The sequence below is a fragment of the Salmo salar genome, chromosome ssa06, assembly GCF_905237065.1.
Source record: "Salmo salar chromosome ssa06, Ssal_v3.1, whole genome shotgun sequence".
Lineage (NCBI taxonomy): Eukaryota > Metazoa > Chordata > Actinopteri > Salmoniformes > Salmonidae > Salmo > Salmo salar.
Window position 1 is genome coordinate 18600665 of NC_059447.1, and position 24325 is coordinate 18624989.

The 24325-nt window shown below is 44.3% G+C and overlaps 1 protein-coding gene across 1 annotated transcript in view; it reads left to right on the top strand.

The window, feature by feature from the left end:
* The first annotated feature begins 6199 nt into the window (after window positions 1–6199).
* The window catches only part of srl (sarcalumenin), a 35830-nt gene continuing 17704 nt past the window's right edge, over window positions 6200–24325 (top strand). Inside the window, exon 1 of the mRNA XM_014202721.2 lies at window positions 6200–6348. Coding sequence (XP_014058196.1) covers window positions 6291–6348 — 58 coding nt within the window. The 5' untranslated portion in view covers window positions 6200–6290. The remainder of the gene's footprint in view (window positions 6349–24325) is intronic.

Genomic DNA, 24325 nt, shown 5'->3' on the forward strand with positions numbered 1-24325 from the left:
CAAGTGTCTCGTTGTGATTGGTTGTCATGCCAGAAGCCCCCCGCCCGTCCCCTGGGCCGACCCACAGGCTGGTCTGGTGCTAAATAAAGATGGCCCACCGTCACCATCAGAGTCTGTGACAGTTTGCAGCACTAGTGACTCCAGTAGGTGGCATGTCACTGTCCTCTAGTACTTCAGTGTCTATGCGGTGTTCATTTTTAGTCTCTCTCTCTCTCTCTCATTCCCTCACTCGTTCTTTCTCGGCCTGTCTAGCTCACAGGTTCACACTAGATATGTGATCGCCATTCAAAAATGTCCCATTGGAATTCTGGAATGATAAGTGTTCTGGTGGCCAGACCCACTCTGAATCATGCCCCCTTGATGGTACTGCAGGGATGGTGACACTCGCCATGTTATGACAGGCACTATCCATGTTGTGTGGGTGGAAATCAGCAGCTGTCAAATGGCAGGTTTGATTGTCAAAAGAAAGGATTCTCAATGACTCCATTGTTTTCTCAAGCTATAATTGAAGCTCTAGAAGTTTCTGAATCTAGATGTTTCTGAAACAACAAGTTATCAAACCAAGGGACACCTTTTGACTTCAGTACTCTGCAGGATTGGGGTCTATTTCAATTCAAGACGTACACTGAAATTCCAATTCTTAATGCTTTTCAATTAGGAAAATGTGGAATTGGAATTTAGTTCACCTCCTGAATTTACTGGAATTGAAAGGGAATTGATCACAATCCTGATGCTCTGTTATTCAGAGATATTCAAGGTAGGGCCAGGAGTTTTTCTTATCACTTGACCTGATTGGACCTCAACATGTACCTGGTCTGACTGGACCTCAACATGTACCTGGTCTGACTGGACCTCAACATGTACCTGGTCTGACTGGACCTCAATATGTACCTGGTCTGACTGGACCTCAACATGTACCTGGTCTGACTGGACCTCAACATGTACCTGGTCTGCTAGGTCACATGGTCAGGGAAACTCCTGGTCACTAGAGCATCTGAATACACACAAAACAATCAGCACATTCTAGACTGTTGTAGAATGGTGGGCATCTTCAAGCAAAATGGTATCCGCTGAAATGGGGGGGGGGGGCAGTGATTTGACAGTGTCAAGTCAACACAGCAGGAGGTGGAGAATGTCCACAATGACTAAGGTTGTGTTTCTCTGCTCAGACGTTGCTGGAGCATGCCAGAACTTACTATGTCTGGGTAGGTATTTTACGTATCAGCTAACCACATACTGTATGTTCTAGCAATCTGGTGCGAGACGGCACAGTCTGAAGTGGCACACAACCATTGGTTGATGCATGCAACGTCTGAGCAGGGGAACACGACCTAAATAAACATGATAGTACCAGACTGTGTGAAGTTGGAGCTAGTCTCTTGTGACAGACTTGACTTTAACCGTTTTATTCCATGGTGAGCATGTCATCCATGAATCATCTCCACCTACACCATTTTTTTTGCTTCTTCCCATGAATACTTCTGTTCTTCCATCTAGGTGTTCCTTTGTCTTCCATGGTTTATTTTGTCCAGTGGTTTCCTTGTCAGGGACCAGGGTCTGGTGAAGATGGATGTTCCTAGTGGTCGATCCAGCCCCATTATTTGTCTTTTATCTGTCTATTGTGTCAACAACAACAAAAATGTTTTTGTCTATATTTGGCCAATGTATCCCCAGAATGATCAATGGACATGTTGTTTGGTCTTGAAACAAAGAAATAACATGAATTGATTGATTAGGTTCCGAGATTATGTTGTAGAGCACATGCGCATGGTCGCGGAGGCACAGAATGTACAGACCATGTGTAAACGAGACAGATCTGAGTCTGGAGAACATGAACATCACACACACCAAGAGGTGAGAACAGAAGTCACCCATAAGAAGGACAGTATCCTGGAATAGAGATAGCCCGAGTCAAGATATTCAATGTCAAAAGCGAAAGGGACATGAGGGGGAAATTGCGAGTTTGTTGAGGTAGTTAAGTAGCTAGGTTCAGTCAAGATTAACCATGCTTAGCTCCTCTCCAGTCCCGGCCATCCATGCAACCAGAGCCAGTCTTCTCTTTGGGGTCGGAGATTATGCTCTCTGGATACTATATTTATGGAGGAACTGCAGGGAGGAACCCGAGTGCCTCTTAGAACAACCACCATTATAGTGCACTGCAGGGACAGGACAGGAACATATCCTGCCTACATGAATGGCTAGACCCCTGTCTCTTCCCAACTCTACCCCCAGCCACAGACTCACAATAATGTTCACCTGCTGCAGCTCAACACCAGTGAAGTAAGTAACTAACCATCTGTGGAGATCCACACATGGTACGTTCCATCTGATGGGTTCTGTGTGTCTTTGGGTGGCATTATCTTTGTTTTAGGGGGAGAAACAACCTCTTCATTGTTGTGTAAATTATGGCATTAATGTAGTGTGGGATAGCCGGGAACTTTAATGCAGGGAAACTTAAATCCGTTTTACTAAATTTCTATCAGCATGTTAAATGTGCAACCAGAGGGAAAAAAACTATGGACCACCTTTACTCCACACGCAGAGACGCATACAAAGCTCTCCCTCTCCCTCGCCCTCCATTTGGCAAATCTGACCTTCATTCTATCCTCCTGATTCCTGCTTACAAGCAAAAATTAAAGCAGGAAACACCAGTGACTAGATCAATAAAAAAAGTGGTCAGATGTAGCAGATGCTAAGCTACAGGACTGTTTTGCTAGCACAGTCTGGAATATGTTCCGGGATTCCTCCGATGGCATTGAGGAGTACACCATGTCAGTCATTGGCTTCGTCAATAAGTGCATCGATGACGTCGTCCCCACAGTGACCGTACGTACATACCCAACCAGAAGCCATGGATTACAGGCAACATCCGCACTGAGCTAAAGGCTAGAGCTGCCGCTTTCAAGGAGCAGGACTCTAAACCGGAAGCTTATAAGAAATCCTGCTATGCCCTCCAACAAACCATCCAACAGGCAAAGCATCAATACAGGACTAAGATCGAATTGTACTACACCGGCTCCAACGTTCGACGGATGTGGCAGGGCTTGCAAAATATTACAGACTACGAAGGGAAGCACAGCCGAGAGCTGCCCAGTGACACGAGCCTACCAGATGAGCTAAACTACTTCTATGTTCGCTTCGAGGCAAATAACACTGAAACATGCATGAGAGCACCAGCTGTTCTGGAAGACTGTGTGATCATGCTCTCCACAGCCGATGTGAGTAAGACCTTTAAACAGGTCAACATTCACAACGCCGCAGGCGGATTACCAGGACGTGTACTGCGAGCATGCGCTGACCAAATGGCAAGTGTCTTCACTGACATTTTCAACCTTTCCCTGTCCGAGTCTGTAATGCCAACATGTTTTAAGCAGACCACCCACCATAGTGCCTGTGCCCAAGAACACTAAGGTAACCTGCCTAAATGACTACCGACCTGTAGCACTCACGTCTGTAGCCATGAAGTATTTTGAAAGGCTCACATCAACACCATTATCCCAGATACCCGAGACCCACTCCAATTTGCATACCGCCCCAACAGATTCGCTGATGATGCAATCTCTATTGCACTCCACACTGCCCTTTCCTACCTGGACAAAAGGAACACCTATGTGAGAATGCTATTTATTGACTACAGCTCAGTGTTCAACACCATAGTGCCCTCAAAGCTCATCACTAAGCTAAGGACCCTGGGACTAAACACCTCCCTCTGAACTTGGATCCTGGACTTCCTGACGGGCTGCCCCCAGGTGGTAAGGGTATGAAACAACACATCCACCATGCTGATCCTCAACACAGGGGCCCCTCAGGTGTGCATGCTCAGTCCCCTCCTGAACTCCCTGTTCACTCATGACTGCACGGCCAGGCACGACTCCAACACCATCATTAAATATGCAGATGACATAACAGTGGTAGACCTGACCACCGACAACGACAAGACAGCCTATAGGGAGGAGGTCAGAGACCTTGCCGTTTGGTGCCAGAACAACAACCTCTCCCTCAACGTGATCAAGACAAAGGAGATGATTGTGGACTACAGGAAAAAGAGGACCGAGCACGCCCCCGTTCTCATCGATGGGGCTGCAGTGGAGCAGGTTGAGAGCTTCAAGTTCCTTGGTGTCCACATCACCAACAAACTAACATGGTCCAAGCACACGAACACAGTCGTGAAGAGGGTACGACAAAACCTATTCCCCCTCAGGAGACTGAAAAGATTTGGCATGGGTCCTCAGATCCTCAAAAGGTTCTACAGCTGCACCATTGAGAGTATCCTGACTGGTTGCATCAATGCCTGGTATGGCAACTGCTCGGCCTTCGACCGCAGGCACTACAGAGGGTAGTGTGAACTGCCCAGTACATCACTGGGGCCAAGCTTCCTGCCATCCAGGACCTCTATACCAGGCGGTGTCAGAGGAAGGCCCTAAAAATTGTCAGACTCCATTCACCCTAGTCATAGACTGTTCTCTCTGCTACCGCACAGCAAGCGGTAACGGACCGCCAAGTCTATGTCCAAGACAGCTTGTCTGATGAAGACAGCTTGTCTGTCGAAACGTTGGACATAAATAGTTTTGCATTTGAGCTCCTAGTGTGCTGCTCTCCTTTATTTTCCAAGAGACTTCTAAACAGCTTCTACCCCCAAGCCATAAGACTCCTGAACACCTAATCAAATGGGTACCCAGACTATTTGCATTGCCCCCCCCCCCCTTTTACACCGCTGCTACTCTCTGTTATCATCTATGCATAGTCACTTTAATAACTCTGCCTACATGTACATATTACCTCAACTAACCGAACTAACCGGTGCCCCGCACATTGACTCTGTACCAGTATCCACCTGTATATAGTCTCGCTATTGTTATTTTACTGCTGCTCTTTAATTACTTGTTACTTTTATTTCTTATTCTTATCTGTATTTTTTTTAAGCTGCGTTGTTGGTTAAGGGCTTGTAAGTAAGCATTTCACTGTAAGGTCTACACCTGTTGTATTCGGCTCATGTGACAAATAAACTTTGATTTGATATGTTAGTTGTCTACTACCTCTGCCCAATGCCTGGTGGTGTACAGAGTGGAGCCCTCACACTCTAAGTCTGCACTCTATTTAACAGGAAGGGTGAATGTGTACTCTAAGTCTTCAAGAAAGAGATGTTTCTGCATAAGACACGTTCATGCATTTCCTCCTGTGATACAACAATTACATCTAACCAGCACCAAACTGCCATGGTCAAACTAAATCCCACCATCTTCTCCAGTTTCAGAAGGCACTGTACTGTACAGAGCAAAAATTAAATCAGTCATGAACCACTCTTTGGCTTTAATACATTTTGAAGTAACATTTTAACCCTGCATATTTGAGGATTAATTTGCGGTTAGACATTAATTCCAACTGAGTTGTTGTGAGATTATTTTCACCACAGTGTCTGGTTGACTGTGATAAAGTACTAAGCCCCCATCACACTGTTTTGGAGAGCCAGGGTGACTGTGGTCTTGCTGTGCCAGCCAACACACACACACACACAGTCAAGCTCTGTCACATTTATGATTGATAACCCCCAAACATGGCATCCAAATGGACATAATTCTTAATTTTTAACAGGCCTAGAGTTCATTCGACAGCTCATTTCAACGCCAGAATCATCCTCGTTAAATGAAAATGATTTATTGTGAATGGTTTGTGTAGTAAAAGTGATACAACTGTCACAGCTACAGTACTTGCTAATTGCATTCTGTTGTTGACAAGGCGTTGTTGCTTGTTCCATTTTCATGTTGATCAGATAATGAGTGTAATTTGTGAATATGGTTTATCGTAATTATTATTTTAATTATCCCTAAATCCTAAAAGATCATAATTTGCACAGTGGGTGTAGAATGTAAATGAGTTGATTTTACCACTCATTCAACCATATGAATGTATCAGCAGTCCCAGTTTGTACACCATCTAATATTACATGCTATTGTAATCCATATACCATTGTATAATATAATTGAGGAATGATTTAACAAGGAAATGCTAAACCTCTGTCCCTATGTGTTGACCTCAGTGCCCAAACTGCCTGTCTATCTAAACGAGACAGTCAGCTGCCGCTGCGCGCAAGGCCCCGTGTGGCAGCTCTCACGCCCGTGTTGCCTGCCACACACACACACACGTTGATGCCTGCCACACACACACCCTCCACCCAACGGCCCTCTCTCTTTCTCGCTCTGTCCCGCCCCCTGTTCTACCTCATACCCTTTGACTTTCTTACCTTGGTATATATAGTCTGTGAGGCTATCAGAGTTCTCCTGGCAGCCATCATGAAGGGTATAGTGTCAATCTGCTGCTTCTTCAGCCTGCTGGTCCTGGCCTTAGCAGGTAAGGGGCCTCACACCTTATCTACCCTTTTATATGTTCATGTGGATGTTGATATAAATAGATTTTGAATGGGTGTGTGTTTATAGGCTTATTAGTGCTTTTGGTCGTTGGAAGACTACAGTACTGGACTGTACATGTCCTGGGGTACAGCTAATGTATCAAATGTATGAGACGTGGCATGGTTGGGTTGGATGTCTTGGCTGTCTGCATGCTTTCATTGTCCAGTCAATTTGCTGCTTGTAGACACACACACTGGATCCATTTTTACTGATCCAACGTACTTTATTTTTATTCAAACTGGAAAAGTCTGAGATCTCTATGCCGATACTTCCAGACATTCTTTTCAGTGGACTAAACTGTCTTACTCTTCGGGCTTTTAGCAACTATGCAGATGGTAGCTTCTGTCAGTCATTTGTGTGGGTTTATAGGGACAGAGAAGGTACTGTAGAAATTGAGTTTTTGTATTTTTTTGTGTTGTAGTTTAAGCCAGGACATGCAGGGGTCCTTCAAACAGTGGCGGTCACCTGGACACAGGCATGAGCATAGACACCCGTGTCCCTCTCTCTCTGCTACCCTGCAGCACTATTTAAAAGGGTTTAAAATTAAATGTGGTAGAACGCTGGGTTCAATCAGGACAGAATATTTTAAGGTCTCATCTTTTTAGAAAAACATTTTAAAATGGTGCCAACTTGGCACATCTTGTAGTCTCTCGTTATTTTTACTGTGTGTGCATATATTTCTTTATTAAGCCTCATCGAGATCTTTATTGGTCTCACACACACACACACACACACACACACACACACACACACACACACACACACACACACACACACACACACACACACACACACACAGTCGGTGTGACTTTAATAAACCAGAAGCTTTTGGCTTGGTGACGGTGTGTCAGCCGTCCTAAAGTATGGCACCAGCTGATGGAACGTCTCAGACTGTACTAGAGAGAAAAGCTTGCATTCCCTCACTGTATCACCCTCTCTCCCTCTGTCTTTCTTTGATTCCTCTCTCTCTCTCTCTCTCTCTCTCTCTCTCTCACTTTGTCTCCCTTTCTTCAATTTCTCTCCCCCTCTCTCTTTCCCTTTCTTAGAATGTCTCTCCCTCCCCTCTCTCTGTCCTTGCTGACAAGTAGATGTGATAGGGACATGTTTGATACTTGTATCTATTGACTGATTAGCTTTACATTTTACTGGATTGATTAATATATATAACATACTTGTATTTTCCAATGATTACATGTATTGTCCATTGCTTTATCTGCTTTTGTGTTGAAATAAAATGCCCAGATTACATCCAGATCAGCCTCTCTCCAGAAATGTGGTGGAGGGATCTCTCGAAAGTAAAACCGTTTCTTCCTGTTACCCTTGTCTGTCCTTGGGCTCCGCTCAGCACCAGGGCAACATGCTTTCCTATCCCAATCCCAGCCTGCTGTCAGATGTCTAGGATTGGAAGGCAGGCGTCCTGTAACTGGACACCGTCCACTATAGGTCCCCCATCCCTCTTCCCCTCCCCTCCCCCCGGCCTCCTTCCACCCCTCCCCAGACCCAGCACTACCCTTTAGCCACATTGCCTTCACAGCTGCTGTCACCCTGCACTGTCACAATGACAATTTATTCCCAGCAGCTGGCCTTATAGGGACATGCATTATCGAGTCAGGCGGGGCCGGAGGAGGGAGGAGGCCAGAGCGGGAGTACACAGACCCTGCTAGCGGTTCTGACTAGAGGGACTACAGCTACGGCTGAAAGTTACTTTTTCGTAACAGGTTAAGAGAATTTATACAGCAGGTTAGGAGAATTAGCGTGGCAGGTTAGGAGACTTAGGTTAAGGTTAGGAAAAGGGTTGGGGTTAGTTAAAATGCTCTCCTAACCTGCTACCGAAAGTAACTTCCGGTCGTAGCTGTACTCCCTCTAGTCACAACCTCTGCTAGCTTAGCTTGGGCCTAGTCTGGTCCAGCAGCGTGGGTGGCTAGCTATGTAGCGTTGATACCGATCCATTTATCCCATTCCAGCTATTACAATGAGCCCGTCCTATAGCTAGGTTTGTTAGTGTGTAACACTGATTCCATGGAACGCTACTGTTGGGTGATGTTGTTGTTCCTGTGGATGGCTTGTTCATATGAGTGGAGAAGGAAGTTCCCATGGGCTAACGAGGTTAGCATTAGCCTACTTTAGGTTTATTTTAGCATCGCCTAGACTACACTGTAAAACTGAACTGTGGGGATGTTGCCCGTATGTAACAAAATGGTTGCCAGTAAATGTTGTTTCCTTGGTATGCATGAGGTCCTTCAAAGCCCATGGAAACAGTAGTGGTAACGACTAAGAGTATTGTACTGATACACTGGTTAAGAGGTTGGCGCGTCCAGATGGAAATTCCACACTGTCATGTTGAGTTAGGCTATTGTATGTCATCATCAAATTATATTACTGCAATGGTTATAAATGACATGGCTTCTTTAATTGGATTCATCACTGCTACAAAGAGATACTTGTTATCCTGACAATGTTAATGGCTATTTCTACAGGCCACCTGTTTAACCAGGAGTGGTGCTCAGACACTGTACTGCTCATTCAGACCAGGGTTGGTCTTGTCTTCCTGTTGTGCTAACTGGACCATTTTCTCTTCTCTTACTTAAAGCAGAATCCTGATTTTGGATGATTTATGCATTGACGTCAGTGGCAGATAAGTGTTAACAGTTGATTGCTGTATTGTCCTGTGTTCCTGACTGTTTACACTAGAAGCCATAATACTTGCTGATCAAATCCCTGAGCTGACAAGGTAGAAATCTGTCATTCTGCCCCTGAGCAAGTTCCCCTGGCGCGGGTGACGTGGATGTCTATTAAGGCATCCTCTCGCACCTCTCTGATTCAGAGGGGTTGGGTTAAATACGGAAGAAACATTTCAGTTGAAGTCATTCATTTGAACAACTGACTAGGTATCCCCCTTTCCTTTCCCTACTAATCAGAGAAGTAACACTAAACAGAATGCTTTTGGCCTGACCTGAAGTGTGAGGAGATATGGGGTGACACAGGCACTCTTTCCCTCTGTGTCCCCCATTGATGGCAAGCAGTAGGCCTGGGGGCCCGGGGCATCCCTCCAGTGCTGGCAGTGGGGACACCCGACCCCTCCTCCCCCTCTTGGACAAGCCCCTCAGTCCCCTCAGCCTCAAGGTTCGGTCACTTGGTGAGTCTCTGTGGATCAGTGACAGGACTGCTGGGACAGTAGAGTCAGATCAACACCCCAGCGTAAATCCCCCCCCCCCCCCCCCCATCCCTTGTCACTCCACTGTGTCCTCAGACTGACCCTCATGGTCCTCGCCCCCCTTCTGTGGAATTACCACCCGGACATGCCCTCCATCGGCCAGCTCCTAGCATCCAGAACCACGTCACCAAGAGTGCTTACACTGTGGCCTGTGACATTGGCCAGCTTAGCCTTTAAGCCATGAAATTCTTTTAAGATTTATCCCTAAAAACAGCCCCGGTCCAGGAGTCCTTCGAACGTTCTTTAACTGTAAAATGGCATGAACTCTGTCTCCATTTTTGACACAAGTTGACAATTGGTTTGCCCTTTCGTCTGGAGTCTATGTATGGGTTTGTACGTATGGAGAGAGCTTGTGTGCCCTGTGTATTGGAGTTTAAAAGTGTTTAAGGTATGTACATGAGTATAAGTGTGATGATTGGGCCAAGGAATGTTTCCTGATCATGTGACCTGACCAGGAAGAACTCTGAGATGAGACCACCTGCTTCTCCAAGATGGCTATATCACAACTATCATGAGGCTAGACGGGTCCTTATTCTGAATCATTATGTTGGGGGGTGACTGAGAGGGCTGTTTGGAATGCACTCAGAGCGGCCAAAACACTCTCATAATCACTCCTGCATCCATTTAGTGAAGTAGGCCAACTGGTCTGAGGCACGGGGGGCTGTCTGAGACTGGACAGGAATGTAAACCTAAGACAGTGAAAACAACCAGTAGTAGTGTGTTCCCAGCATGGCAGTTATACCTGATACTGGCTTGTTGCTTGGCTACCACAGCTACTGATAGGACATGGGACTTTTCTTCTTTACCGGTATCAGACCACCACTACAACCAACATACCCCAAGGACCATTACATTCTGTTGCAACAATTAGAAGGGGTTATAGGGTCAGAAAATCCGCTCCATGTTCAGAAAGTTGCTCATAGAAATACAAAGTAAAGAGCAAGCCTAATTTGCACCTTAAAGAGAGCGCCCACCCTGGGTATTACATTTCTATTTGACAAGAACTCCTGAATGTTGCAACCCTATGTGGAAGACACATTTTGGTTGAATGCATTCAGTTGTACAACTGACCAGGTATCCCCTTTCCCTTATTTGGAATGCATCATTGAGTGTCATGTGGTGTGTCAGTGGTCTCTTGGGTAGCTGCTTCAGACTTGTTAACACCTCCCTAATCATCCTCACCCTCTAGCCTACATATAGCCTATTATATAGAGCTGTAGAAAATAGATCCTCATCCTCTAGCCTACATATAGCCCAGCATTATATAGAGCTGTAGAAAATAGATCCTCATCCTCTAGCCTACATATAGCCCAGCATTATACAGAGCTGTAGAAAATAGATCCTCACCCTCTAGCCTACATATAGCCCAGCATAATATAGAGCTGTTGAAAATAGATCCTCACCCTCAAGCCTACATACACTGAGTGTACGAAACCTTAGGAACACCTTCCTAATATTGAGTTGCACCCCCTTTTGCCCTCATAACAGCATCATTTCATCTGGGCATGGACTCACACAAAGAACTGTTGAGCGTGGAAAACCCAGCAGCGTTGTAGTTCTTGACACACTCAAACTGGTGCGCCTGGCACCTACTACCATACCCCATTCAAAGGCACCAGTGGAGGCTGCTGAGGGGAGGACGACTCTGAATGACACACATACACAATCCATGTCTCAATTGTCTCAAGGCTTAAAAATCCTTCTTTAACCTCTCTCCTCCCCTTAAATCTACACTGATTGTAAGCATTTCACTGTTAGTCTACACCTGCTGTTTACGAAGCATGTGACAATAAAAACTTGATTTGATTGATGTGGATTTAACAAGTGACCTCAGTAAGGGATCATAGCTTTCACCTGGTCAGTCTATGTCATGGAAAGAGCAGCTGTTCCTAATGTCTTGTACACTTAGTGTATAGCCCAGCATAATATAGAGCTGTAGAAAATAGATCGGACCCTCTAGCCCACCCAGAATATAGAGCTTTAGAAAATACATCTGGACTTAACACCTCCCCTCCTAATCATCCACACCCTCTAGCCTACATCCAGCATGGAGCTGTAGAATATAGATCAGAGAGAGAGAGAGAGAGGACTTCGTGCCTGTTGCCTCTGGATGTGGTTACTGTAGTTTGCATCAGCCCCCGTACCCCCGCACTCTCTAAATTAACCCCCCAAGGCGCCAGGCGAACCTTCTGATATGAACCCCAGGACGTCTGTCACCCGGACCATGTGTCTGTCCTCGTTGAGCCTGTTGCCAGGCAACCGTAGTTCAGTTTGGAGAAACATTCCGACCGGCAACAGGCAGCACTTCCAGTCAGAATGCTGCGGGTAGAGCTGCCGATGATGATGTAGGCTCTGGGCTTTTGGGGACGGGTGAGACACGCCCTGATGTTCTCCAGGCTTTAGTGGCCAGGGCTGGGGGAAGTTCTGTGTCACGCCTCAACTATAGCAGTTCATTATCTCACTGATGCACCTCAACGGAAGGAATGTTACAATCATCCTGATACTGGTTGCAGATTCATCTCTCTCTCAATCAATACTGTGAAAGTACCAGTTCTTAGCCCTGTTATGCCCTGGTATGGCTGCATGCTCCATTATTATGGGGCCATATCAGGACTAACTACTTCATTCATTAACAAGTACTGTAGAGGAGGTGCATGAAGTTCATAAACTTAGTTGGTCCAGGGGTCACTGGGGGCCAGATAACAGAGAATAAAGAGAATCTAACCTTCAAAGCACTGGCAGTCATTTGAATAGTGTATGCAACATACAATACAGTATATTTGTATAGTGTACGAACAGTATGTAATACATTACAGTACATTTGTATCGTGTAACAAAAGTATGCAATACATTACAGTATATTCTCTAGTACTCTCAGGTATGTAAAGATTGCACATACAGTGCCTTGCAAAAGTATTCACCCCCTTGGTGTTTTTCCTATATTGTTGCATTACAACCTGTAATTTAAATTGATTTTTTGGGGGATTTCATGTAATGAACATACACAAAATAGTCCAAATTGGTGAAGTGAAATGAAAAAACATAACTTGTTCAAAAAAATTTAAAACAATTAAATACGGAAAAGTGGTGCGTGCCTATGTATTCCCCCCCTTTGCTATGAAGCCCCTAAATAAGATCTGGTGCAACCAATTACCTTCAGAAGTCACATAATTAGTTAAATAAAGTCCACCTGTGTGCAATCTAAGTGTCAAATGATCTGTCACATGATCTCAGTATATATACACCTGTTATGAAAGGCCCCAGAGTCTGCAACACCACTAAGCAAGGGGCACCATGAAGACCAAGGAGCTCTCCAAACAGGTCAGGGACAAAGTTGTGGAGAAGTACAGATCAGGGTTGGGTTATAAAAAATATCCGAAACTTTGAACATCCCACGGAGCATCATTAAATCCATTATAAAAAAACTGAAAGAATATGGCACCACAACAAAAGAGACTCCCGGACCAGGCAAGGAGGGCATTAATCAGAGAGGCAACAAAGAGACCAAAGATAACCCTGAAGGAGCTGCAAAGCTCCACAGTGAAGATTGGAGTATCTGTCCATAGGACCCCTTTAAGCCATACACTCCACAGAGCTGAGCTTTACGGAAGAGTGTCCAGAAAAAAGTCATCGCTTAAAGAAAAAAATAAGCAAACACGTTTGGTGTTTGACAAATGGCATGTGGGAGACTCCCCAAACATATGGAAGAAGGTACTCTGGTCAGATGAGACTAAAATTGGAAAACGTTATGTCTGGCACAAACCCAACACCTTTCATCACCCCGAGAACATCATCCCCACAGTGAAGCATGGTGGTGGCAGCATCATGCATTGGGGATGTTTTTCATCGGCAGGGACTGGGAAACTGGTCAGAATTAAAGGAATAATAGATGGCGCTAAATACAGGGACATTTTTTAGGGAAACCTGTTTCAGTCTCCCAGAGATTTGAGACTGGCACGGAGGTTCACCTTCCAGCAGGTCAATGACCCTAAGCGGACTGCTAAAGCAACACTCGAGTGGTTTAAGGGGAAACATTTAAATGTCTTGGAATGGCCTAGTCAAAGCCCAGACCTCAATCCAATTGAGAATCTGTGGTATGACTTAAAGATTGCTGTACACCATAAGGAACCCATCTAACTTGAAGGAGCTGGAGCAGTTTTGCCTTGAAGAATGGGCAAAAATCCCAGTGGCTAGATGTGCCAAGCTTATAGAGACATACCCCAAGAGACTTGCAGCTGTAATTGCTGCAGAAGGTGGCTCAACAAAGTATTGACTTTGTGGGGTGAATAGTTATGCAAGCTCAAGTTTTCTGTTTTTTTGTCATATATCTTATTTGTTTCACAATACAAATATGATGCATATTCAAAGTGGTAGGCATGTGGTGTAAATCAAATGATACAACCCCCCAAAATCGATTTTAATTCCAGGTTGTAATACAACAAAATAGGAAAAATGCCAAAGGGGGTGAATACTTTCGCAAGGCACTGTAAACGTCCTGCTTCAATTGCAGTGTCTTGTCCATGTGAGCAAGCGTGTGTGTGTGCATGAGTACGAGTGCGTGCAAGCGTGTGTGAGCGTGTGCTCTCATACACATCTAATATCAGTGTAAAACCTCCAGATGAAGTTCTGCTGTGCTTGCTGCACCACCAGGGAGCGGAGGTAAATTAAATTAGCGTTAACACGATTAGCCCGCTAGGTCTTTAGTTTCCTCTGAACCCTGTGGATTTACTCTGGGCCACGGGGAGTTTCAGGCAACCTTTACACCGGGCCAGGGGATTTCCACCAGAGAGGAGCAGCATCACTATCTAAAATACACTCTCATTACCAAGAGATCCACCTGATTATTAACCACACTATTCATCTCCGTGGATGGAATACTCTGATCCACACATGACTGTCAAACCCATGTGACACTGATCTAGTGTCATCGATAACATGACATAAGAGACAAGTCATTCTGTGGATGATCATTATAGACTGTAAAAGTAGAGAAGTTAGGCCCAACTCGTATTCCAAAAAGTGAAGGAAGAAAATAAGAACATTTATTTGATATAGAGTTTCTGTGGTTCATTCCCGGGCTTATAACAAAAATGGATGACATGTAGCTGACAACAACACATCCCAGGGTCAGGGGAGCATGGCTGGACACAGAGGCTTGCGCAGGGCATGGTTGGTTGCTGGAGGGTAGCAACAGGTGCTAAAGTGTTTGGAGCTGGTACCCCCTGTGGCCAGAAATAGCCCTACAATGGGTCAGGGGATGGAAGGGGGAGGGGGACAGAGAATTCTCCACTCTATTTTAAGACCTAGAGTGTTAGCCGGTCTGGAGACTCACAGACATCCCCAGACCTCACTGATCTTCATTCACTGTAACTTGCCTCTGTACCAGACCACTTTAACAGGCCTCTGTACCAGACCACTTTAACAGGCCTCTGTACCAGACCACTTTAACAGGCCTCTGTATCAGACCACTTTAACAGACCTCTGTACCAGACCACTTTAACAGGCCTCTGTAACAGGCCTCTGTACCAGACCAATTTAACAGGCCTCTGTATCAGACCACTTTAACAGGCCTCTGTACCAGACCACTTTAACAGGCCTCTGTATCAGACCACTTTAACAGACCTCTGTACCAGACCACTTTAACAGGCCTCTGTACCAGACCACTTTAACAGACCTCTGTACCAGACCACTTTAACAGGCCTCTGTACCAGACCACTTTAACAGACCTCTGTACCAGACCACTTTAACAGACCTCTGTACCAGACCACTTTAACAGGCCTCTGTACCAGACCACTTTAACAGGCCTCTGTACCAGACCACTTTAACAGACCTCTGTATCAGACCACTTTAACAGACCTCTGTACCAGACCACTTTAACAGGCCTCTGTACCAGACCACTTTAACAGAACTCTGTACCAGACCACTTTAACAGACCTCTGTACCAGACCACTTTAACAGACCTCTGTACCAGACCACTTTAACAGGCCTCTGTACCAGGTATCAGGCTATCAAAGGCACTCTTTATCACATGCATATACAATACACTGTTGTTGTTGAAGCTGTTGAAAGGCATTATTTTGTCCTATCTGCCCTTTTATCCACCCTGCTAACCTTTGGTTGTTGGTTGTTCTTGGGTCGTGCTGAGAGCAACATTGCGCAGTCTTTATTTTTAGCAGGTTGACTGCACTATCATAGGCAGTACACAAGTAAGCCTTAACCAGGCAGCGTGTGTCATCACTACCATGGCACTGCCACCAGCAACCTACTGGTGCTGAAAGGAGCATCTGTCTAGCATTCATTTGAAGTCTGAGCGGTAGAATATGCTCCTAACAATTATTTTCTGTGGCGTGTTGTAGCGTTCACTATCCTCTCCCTTCTTACTCTGGCACAAGACAGTTTCAAGGCCCCCCGTAATCACTTCCCTTGGTTAGCGTTGACACAATGCTACAGTGTCTGTCTTTACCATTCAACAGGTGACACTGGTGGAGAACGTAGGCAGGCGGAGTGAAACCAGCAGAAGGCCTGTGTCTATAGGATTGTGTTTGTATGTTTAACATGGGACGTATTGGCCTGTTCCTCTGGGTTTTATGTGGTATAATGTGGTAGTAGCTCTTTCCTGAAGTCAAATGACCTAGTGGCCTCATGGGTGGAATGTTATTCATATTTTTCATAATTTCATACTTAATAAACATATATTTTTTTAACTTAGAAAATCCGGTGTTTCTATTTCACACGGTTTTGTTATATTTCAGTCTTCTGTGGTGTATATAAAGTGTAATATTGGGATGCAAACTCAAAATGGAATACATTTGAACTCTATATCTATTTTTAGCCCATAGCCGTGTGTGTGAGGTGGATACTTTTGTAGATGTGTTTAAGACTGCCAAGAAACCCTCTGTGTGACCCTGATTTAGCCCACTGCACTAAAAGCTTAACGGATGTTTGCTGTTTTTAATGTCTGCTCAGTGTAAACACAGCTCCATCCATACCTTCTCACAGCAGATGTACTCTACGACTCCAGATCAGAGCTGATGCTGTTGAGATGTTCATTTGGAAATGGAACAATCTAGAAAAAAGAAACGCACACCTATAAAGGCGAGGTGCTGGCTAGCGGAGTAGAACACTAGAAAATAAAGGAAAGCCGCACACTCTAAGAGCTCAGATGCAAAAATTTTATAACCAACGTTTCGACAGCGAAGCTGTCTTCATCAGGGTATCATCACAAACACTGCGAGATGAGTCATTTATATAGTGTCAAGAGACACACAGGTGTTTGTAATCATGGCCAAGTATGGCCTAATATCATTGGTTAACTCAAATATTTTTAAAAAATGGCATACAAAGAACATACAAAAAGACAAACAAATGGATAGCATACGATCATAGCATTTGTAGTCTAAAATGTATCTAACAAACAATTACAATGGCAAAAATCACAATTATCACAAGAATGGCTTCAGATCAAAGTCCACGTTGAGACCGAAGGGAGCAAGGGTCTTTAAATTAAAGATCCAGGCAGCCTCTCGTTTTAACAATAAATTATCAAGGTCACCCCCTCTCCTCGGGAGGGTGACATGTTCGATGCCAATATAACGCAGAGACGAAATCGGATGGTTTGCTTCCAAAAAGTGGGCCGCAACTGGGTAAGTTAAGTTTTTGCACCTAATGGTGCTACGGTGCTCTGAGATACGTACTTTTAATTCACACTTTGTTTTACCCACATAATTTTTACCACAAGGACAAGTTATAAGATAAATAACTGCCTTAGTGGAACACGTAATAACACCTTTAATTGGGATAGATTTCCCTGTTTGGGGGTGTTTGAAGGATCTACATTTATAAGTGCCATTGCATTGAGCACAGCCATTACACTTGTAATTTCCATCCAATAGGGGCGCAAATAGACATTGTTCAGGAATATCTTGAGGTGGTAAATCAGAGTGTACCAATTGGTCTCTGAGATTTCTTCCCCGCGAGAATACGACCAGGGGAAGATCAGAAAACACATTAACGAGACTATCATCATATTTCAGAATGTGCCAATGTTTGTGAACGACTCCAGATCAGAGCTGATGCTGTTGAGATGTTCATTTGGAAATGGAAGTCATCAACAGTGTAAATGTCAATAAAATATGCTAACTGCAGGAGCTAGTAAACAAATAAGTCAAATGCCCAGTGTCCACCACGTCGTTGTTCTGGGTCATTTGATGCAGCTTTCTTTTGAGACTTGGCCAATACAAATGAAGCCAAATAAAGCAGTAGTATATGTCTTGTGTATTGAGTCCAAGCCTTGCAGCTAGTCAGAGGTCCAGGCCTTTGGCCTCAACACCACGGCCCACCAGGAAGGCTAAGTCCTCCCGTGGTTGGTGTCATGACTCGGGGTTGTGTTCATTAGGCACAAAACAGAAGAAAGTGGACAAAAAAAAGTACTTCCTTGTCCAATAAGAAACGCTCATTTTCGTTTTGTGTTGCAGAATGTTTTGAGATGGAAAACGCTGCATGCCCTAATGAACATGACCCTGGTGTAGCCAAGGAACAGTCCAGTTAGCCAGAGGATCTCTTTAGCGCCCGGGGGCGAGTGGGCATTGTTGGGGGTGAGGTGTTGAATGATAGGGGTGAGGCGGATTTTCCCCCCCAGCTAAGTGGAGAGGGGAGTTTAGGAGGTCACGTATCCTCATCCTGGCTGGTTCCTTCTAGAACTTTAAACTTGAGATCCTACATGGCTTAGATGTTCTACTTTCACTCCAATTATTTCTGTGTTAAAGATCACTGGATTGTGGAAGTCACTTGATAGCTTAAATCTCTTGTCATTCAAGAGTTGTGATATGTGTTAGAATTATGTTAAATGCGAGAAATACTCATTTGTAATTGAATGGTTTCAAATGTGATAGTATGTATTCTGGTATTAATTGATTTCCATATGATCCATTATTCTGGTAGATCGGTGAACATTTCAGTATCTCACCATTTCAGTGTCTCAAATAAAATGTACATCCAACCGAGGAAAATTAAAACAAATAAATATAGTGTTGTTTATGTGTTTGTTCAGTTAAATGAGCACAAGGAGCAGTCATTATGGCTGAAGTAAAGTTGTGTTGCCTTGACACTTAAGGCAGGTTATAAAGCACTATACTGTGTAATGACACTCCTATTACATATGTTGTAATAGATGTATTTCAGATTGTGTCCATCTGTAATATGTACAAGATGGGATCATGTCCCCAGAATGTCACAATCCTTTAAAGGGATACTTTGTGTACTCCACATGTACAGTGATGACATAAAATCCCCTCTCACATATAGGGCTGAATTTCTATTCAAATGACCAAACTTGACCAACAGCAGACTCCTGAACAGGTAATCAAATGGCTACAGGACTATTTGCATTGTGTGCCCCACCCAACCCCTCTTTTACACTGCTGCTACTCTCTGTTTATCATATATGTATAGTCACTTTAACTATGCATTCATGTACATACTACCTCAATTAGTCCGACCAACCGGTGCCCCCGCACATTGGCTACCCGGACTATCTGCATTGTGTCCCACCACCCGCCAACCCCTCTTTTACGCTACTGCTACTCTCTGTTTATCATATATGCATAGTCAATTTAACCATATCCACATGTACATACTACCTCAATCAGCCTGACTAACCGGTATGTAGCCTCGCTACTGTATATAACCTCGCTACTGTTATAGCCTCGCTACTGTTATAGCCTCGCTACTGTTATAGCCTCGCTACTGTTATTTTTCACTGTCTTTTTTACTGTTGTTTTTATTTCTTTACTTATCTATTGTTCACCTAATCAAATCAAATCAAATTTATTTATATAGCCCTTCGTACATCAGCTGATATCTCAAAGTGCTGTACAGAAACCCAGCCTAAAACCCCAAACAGCAAGCAAAGCATGTGAATGAAGCACGGTGGCTAGGAAAAACTCCCTAGGAAAAACTCCCTAGAAAGGCCAAAAACCTAGGAAGAAACCTAGAGAGGAACCAGGCTATGAGGGGTGGCCAGTCCTCTTCTGGCTGTGCAGGGTGGATATTATAACAGAACATGGTCAAGATGTTAAAATGTTCATAAATGACCAGCATGGTCAAATAATAATAATCATAGTAGTTGTCGAGGGTGCAACAAGCACGTCCGGTGAACAGGTCAGGGTTCCATAGCCGCAGGCAGAACAGTTGAAACTGGAGCAGCAGCATGGCCAGGTGGACTGGGGACAGCAAGGAGTCATCATACCAGGTAGTCCTGAGGCATGGTCCTAGGGCTCAGGTCCTCCGAGAGAAAGAGAGAAAGAGAGAATTAGAGAGAGCATATTTCAATTCACACAGGACACCGGATAAGACAAGAGAAATACTCCAGATGTAACAGACTGACCCTAGCCCCCCGACACATAAACTACTGCAGCATAAATACTGGAGGCTGAGACAGGAGGGATCAGAAGACACTGTGGCCCCATCCGATGATAATACCTTTTTTTTACTTAGAAGTTGCACTGTTGGTTGGAGCCTGTAAGTAAGCATTTCACTGTAAGGTCTACACCTGTTGTATTCGGCACAAGTGACAAATAAACTTTTGATTTGATTTGATTTGACCAACAGCTGTAAAAAAGAGTGTCTCCTCTTTGACCAAGTCAGACTTATGTGACCAGTTTTGTGGTCCAGTTATGGATGAGGAGGTCTTCTCTGAGCCTTTGCCCCACATCGGTCACCACCAGCCGTGTGATTTGTGACGATTACACAAGCAACCTGGCATGACCTCCATTCTCCAGGCCCACGCCCCTCCTCGTAGTTTAGTTACCAGCTCAGATGACAGAACCATGCCAAGAGCAATATTCCTAGATTTGATTCCCTTTGACCCTTGGTTCAGCTTGACAGACAGACATCTCTGGACAGACATCGCCAACATTATACCTCCCAGGGCCAGAGCTTTGGAACATTTTCTGCTCTATGTTTGTGGGCGAACATTTGGTGGTATCTGGACTGGACTGAGGGGGAAGTACAGAGGAATGATCATGTTTGAAGGGAAGAGAACTTGATGTCTGGCTTTTTCACGTTCATTCAGAGAACATTTTTAGGAGGTACAGCTTTGGTAACCATGACTGATTGATAGGTGAAAATGAGCAGTACTTGCTGACAGGATGTCATTTATGACTTTGTGTTATTTAGATGATTCAGTTATAAATAATATATGATTCAATAATAAATATCTTCTCTGTTTACTGTCTAGGTAAATCCTTTGTCAATATGTTCAGTTATGAAGGAGAAACAATGCAGTAGAGAATTTACATCCGTTGTTCTGTTCATATAGTTTAGGGTGTGGTTTGTTCTGTCCATATAGTTTAGGGTGTGGTTTGTTCTGTCCATATAGTTTAGGGTGTGGTTTGTTCTGTCCATATAGTTTAGGGTGTGGTTTGTTCTGTCCATATAGTTTAGGGTGTGGTTTGTTCTGTCCATATAGTTTAGGGTGTGGTTTGTTCTGTCCATATAGTTTAGGGTGTGGTTTGTTCTGTCCATATAGTTTAGGGTGTGGTTTGTTCTGTCCATATAGTTTAGGGTGTGGTTTGTTCTGTCCATATGGTTTAGGGTGTGGTTTGTTCTGTTCCTATAGTTTAGGGTGTGGTTTGTTCTGTCCATATAGTTTCGGGTGTGGTTTGTTCTGTCCATACAGTTTAGGGTGTGGTTTGTTCTGTCCATATAGTTTAGGGTGTGGTTTGTTCTGTCCATATAGTTTAGGGTGTGGTTTGTTCTGTTCCTATAGTTTAGGGTGTGGTTTGTTCTGTCCATATAGTTTAGGGTGTGTTTTTTTCTGTCCATATGGTTTAGGGTGTGGTTTGTTCTGTCCATATAGTTTAGGGTGTGGTTTGTTCTGTCCATATAGTTTAGGGTGTGGTTTGTTCTGTCCATATAGTTTAGGGTGTGGTTTGTTCTGTCCATATAGTTTAGGGTGTGGTTTGTTCTGTCCATATAGTTTAGGGTGTGGTTTGTTCTGTCCATATAGATTAGGGTGTGGTTTGTTCTGTCCATATAGTTTAGGGTGTGGTTTGTTCTGTCCATATAGTTTAGGGTGTGGTTTGTTCTATCCATATAGTTTAGGGTGTGGTTTGTTCTGTCCATATAGTTTAGGGTGTGGTTTGTTCTGTCCATATAGTTTAGGGTGTGGTTTGTTCTGTCCATATAGTTTAGGGTGTGGTTTGTTCTGTCCATATAGTTTCGGGTGTGGTTTGTTCTGTCCATATAGTTTAGGGTGTGGTTTGTTCTGTCCATATAGTTTAGGGTGTGGTTTGTTCTGTCCATATAGTTTAGGGTGTGGTTTGTTCTGTACATATAGTTTAGGGTGTGGTTTGTTCTGTCCATATAGTTTAGGGTGTGGTTTTCGGTATAAATTAGCTTTACACTTCGTCTTAGACACTGAGCAATTCAGAACATAAAAATGATATCCACCGTGACTGTTTTACTGGAGGCCTATGAGTCAAGCAGCCAAGGGTGGATAGGTACTCGACTACGCCACGTAGATGTGTGTATGAGTACTCCAGCATGACCATCTATCACCTGGGTGTCTTTCGACTTCTGAAACTTGTGAATGACTTTATAAGTGGAAGTACCTTGACTAAGAGTCACATACCGATCTCCTGTGACTGGACCGACACGAAGGCAGCATCCGAGTTTTACGACCTCCTGGGTGTAGCAGTATGAATCAGGGTGATATCCCAGCTGCCTCTAAATATAGCTCTGCTCTGTAACTGTAGTCATAGAAATATAGTTTCTAGAACAGTCAAAGCCCTTCAGACCACCTCAGAATGGATACACTCAATATGGCTGACATGGTATTACTCCTGTGGGTACAGTCAATATGGCCGCTGGTCCACCCATCACAGAATATTGACTTGAATTGGAAAACCTGTTCTAGTAGTTATATTTCTATGGCTGTAGTCGTGCTGTGTAACCTGACCTGTTTGTGGGCCCCTAGTGGCCCCTGTACGGCAGTCAGGGGCCATAAAATGATGGTTGTTCCTGGGTAATAGGCACACAAGGACAGTCCTAACAGGCTGATAAGTCTACAACAGAGGGTTATATTTGGAGGAGGTGAAGCAGAGGGGTAGAGAAAGTCTGACATATTCTCCCCTCTTTATGACAATGGGGTTGTTAGGGAGTGGAGCAGAGAGAGAGAGAGAGAGGAAGTGTGTGCGTGTGTGTGTGTGTGTGTGTGTGTGTGCGTGCGTGCACGCATGCACACTCCTATCCCAGGTTGTTATGAAACTGGGGATTCCCCCACTACACACACACAAACACTATCTATGGTGGTGTTGTGAAACCATGGCTACGTGAAACAAACCTGTATTTTCAGCAGTCTGTCTAATTAAAGAAGTGATCATACTGTAGTAGCAGCTGTGATCAAATGCAATAAATAACATAGACATTCAAATGTGGAGATCACACACACACAGAATGCTAGAATGCTAATGAATGGGGACACTGCTAAATGTACCCCCCCCCGGAGGGAATTGTTCATCCCACAGCCATGTAATTGGATATAAATATCTCTCATTCAACATCCCCTCTTCTCTGCACTTACAGTATGTCTCTGGGCCTGGGAGACAGATAGACAGGAATCTCTCTGGGCCTGGGAGACAGATAGACCGGTATCTCTCTGGGCCTTGGAGACAGATAGACAGGAATCTCTCTGGGCCTGGGAGACGGATAGACAGGAATCTCTCTGGGCCTGGGAGGCGGATAGACAGGAATCTCTCTGGGCCTGGGAGACGGATAGACAGGAATTTCTCTGGGCCTGGGAGATGGATAGACAGGTATCTTTCTGGGCCTGGGAGACGGATAGACAGGAATCTCTCTGGGCCTGGGAGACGGATAGACCAGAATTTCTATGAACATCCTGCCTGCAGCTTCTATGAGAGGACTTGTATGCAGGGACGGTTCTGGGGAGTAAGGGCAGGGGGCAGGGGGGGCCAGTGCCCCTGTGACAACAATTTTGGACCCCCTTGTGGCCCCCCTAAATGTGGAGTATGAAATAATTTTTACATAACTAATTTTTGCTATTGTTCTTTTTTTACATCCGTTATTAGACAGTGGCAACGCGGAACACTAATGATTATGAACATGGTCTTTTGCCTGCTAATGCCTGCAATGCAGTGAAGAAAACGATATGACAACAATAACGTCTAGTGTAACTGGCCCCTCTAACAGTACAACTGGCCCCAGCTTGGCCCCCCCCAGTTGAAATGGTCTAGAACCACCACTGCTTGTATGGTAACTACGCAGCCTGTGGCTGAGTTTGAGGAAAGGTGCTTGCAGTACAACTGATCTTGGCCACTTTAATAAATGGAACACTAGTCACTTTAATAATGCCACTTTAAGAATGTTTACATATCTCGCATTACTCATCTCATATGTACTGTATCCTTCACTATCTATTGCATCTTAGCCACTCTGTCACTGCTCATCCATATATTTTATATTTATATATTCTCATCCCATTCCTTTATTAGATTGTGTGTATTAGGTTTTGTTGTGGAATTGTTAGATATTACCTGTTAGATACTGCTGCACTGTCGGGTCTAGAAGCATAAGCATTTCACTACACTCACAATAACATCTGCTAACCATGTGTATGTGACCAATAACATCTGCTAACCATGTGTATGTGACCAATAACATCTGCTAACCATGTGTATGTGACCAA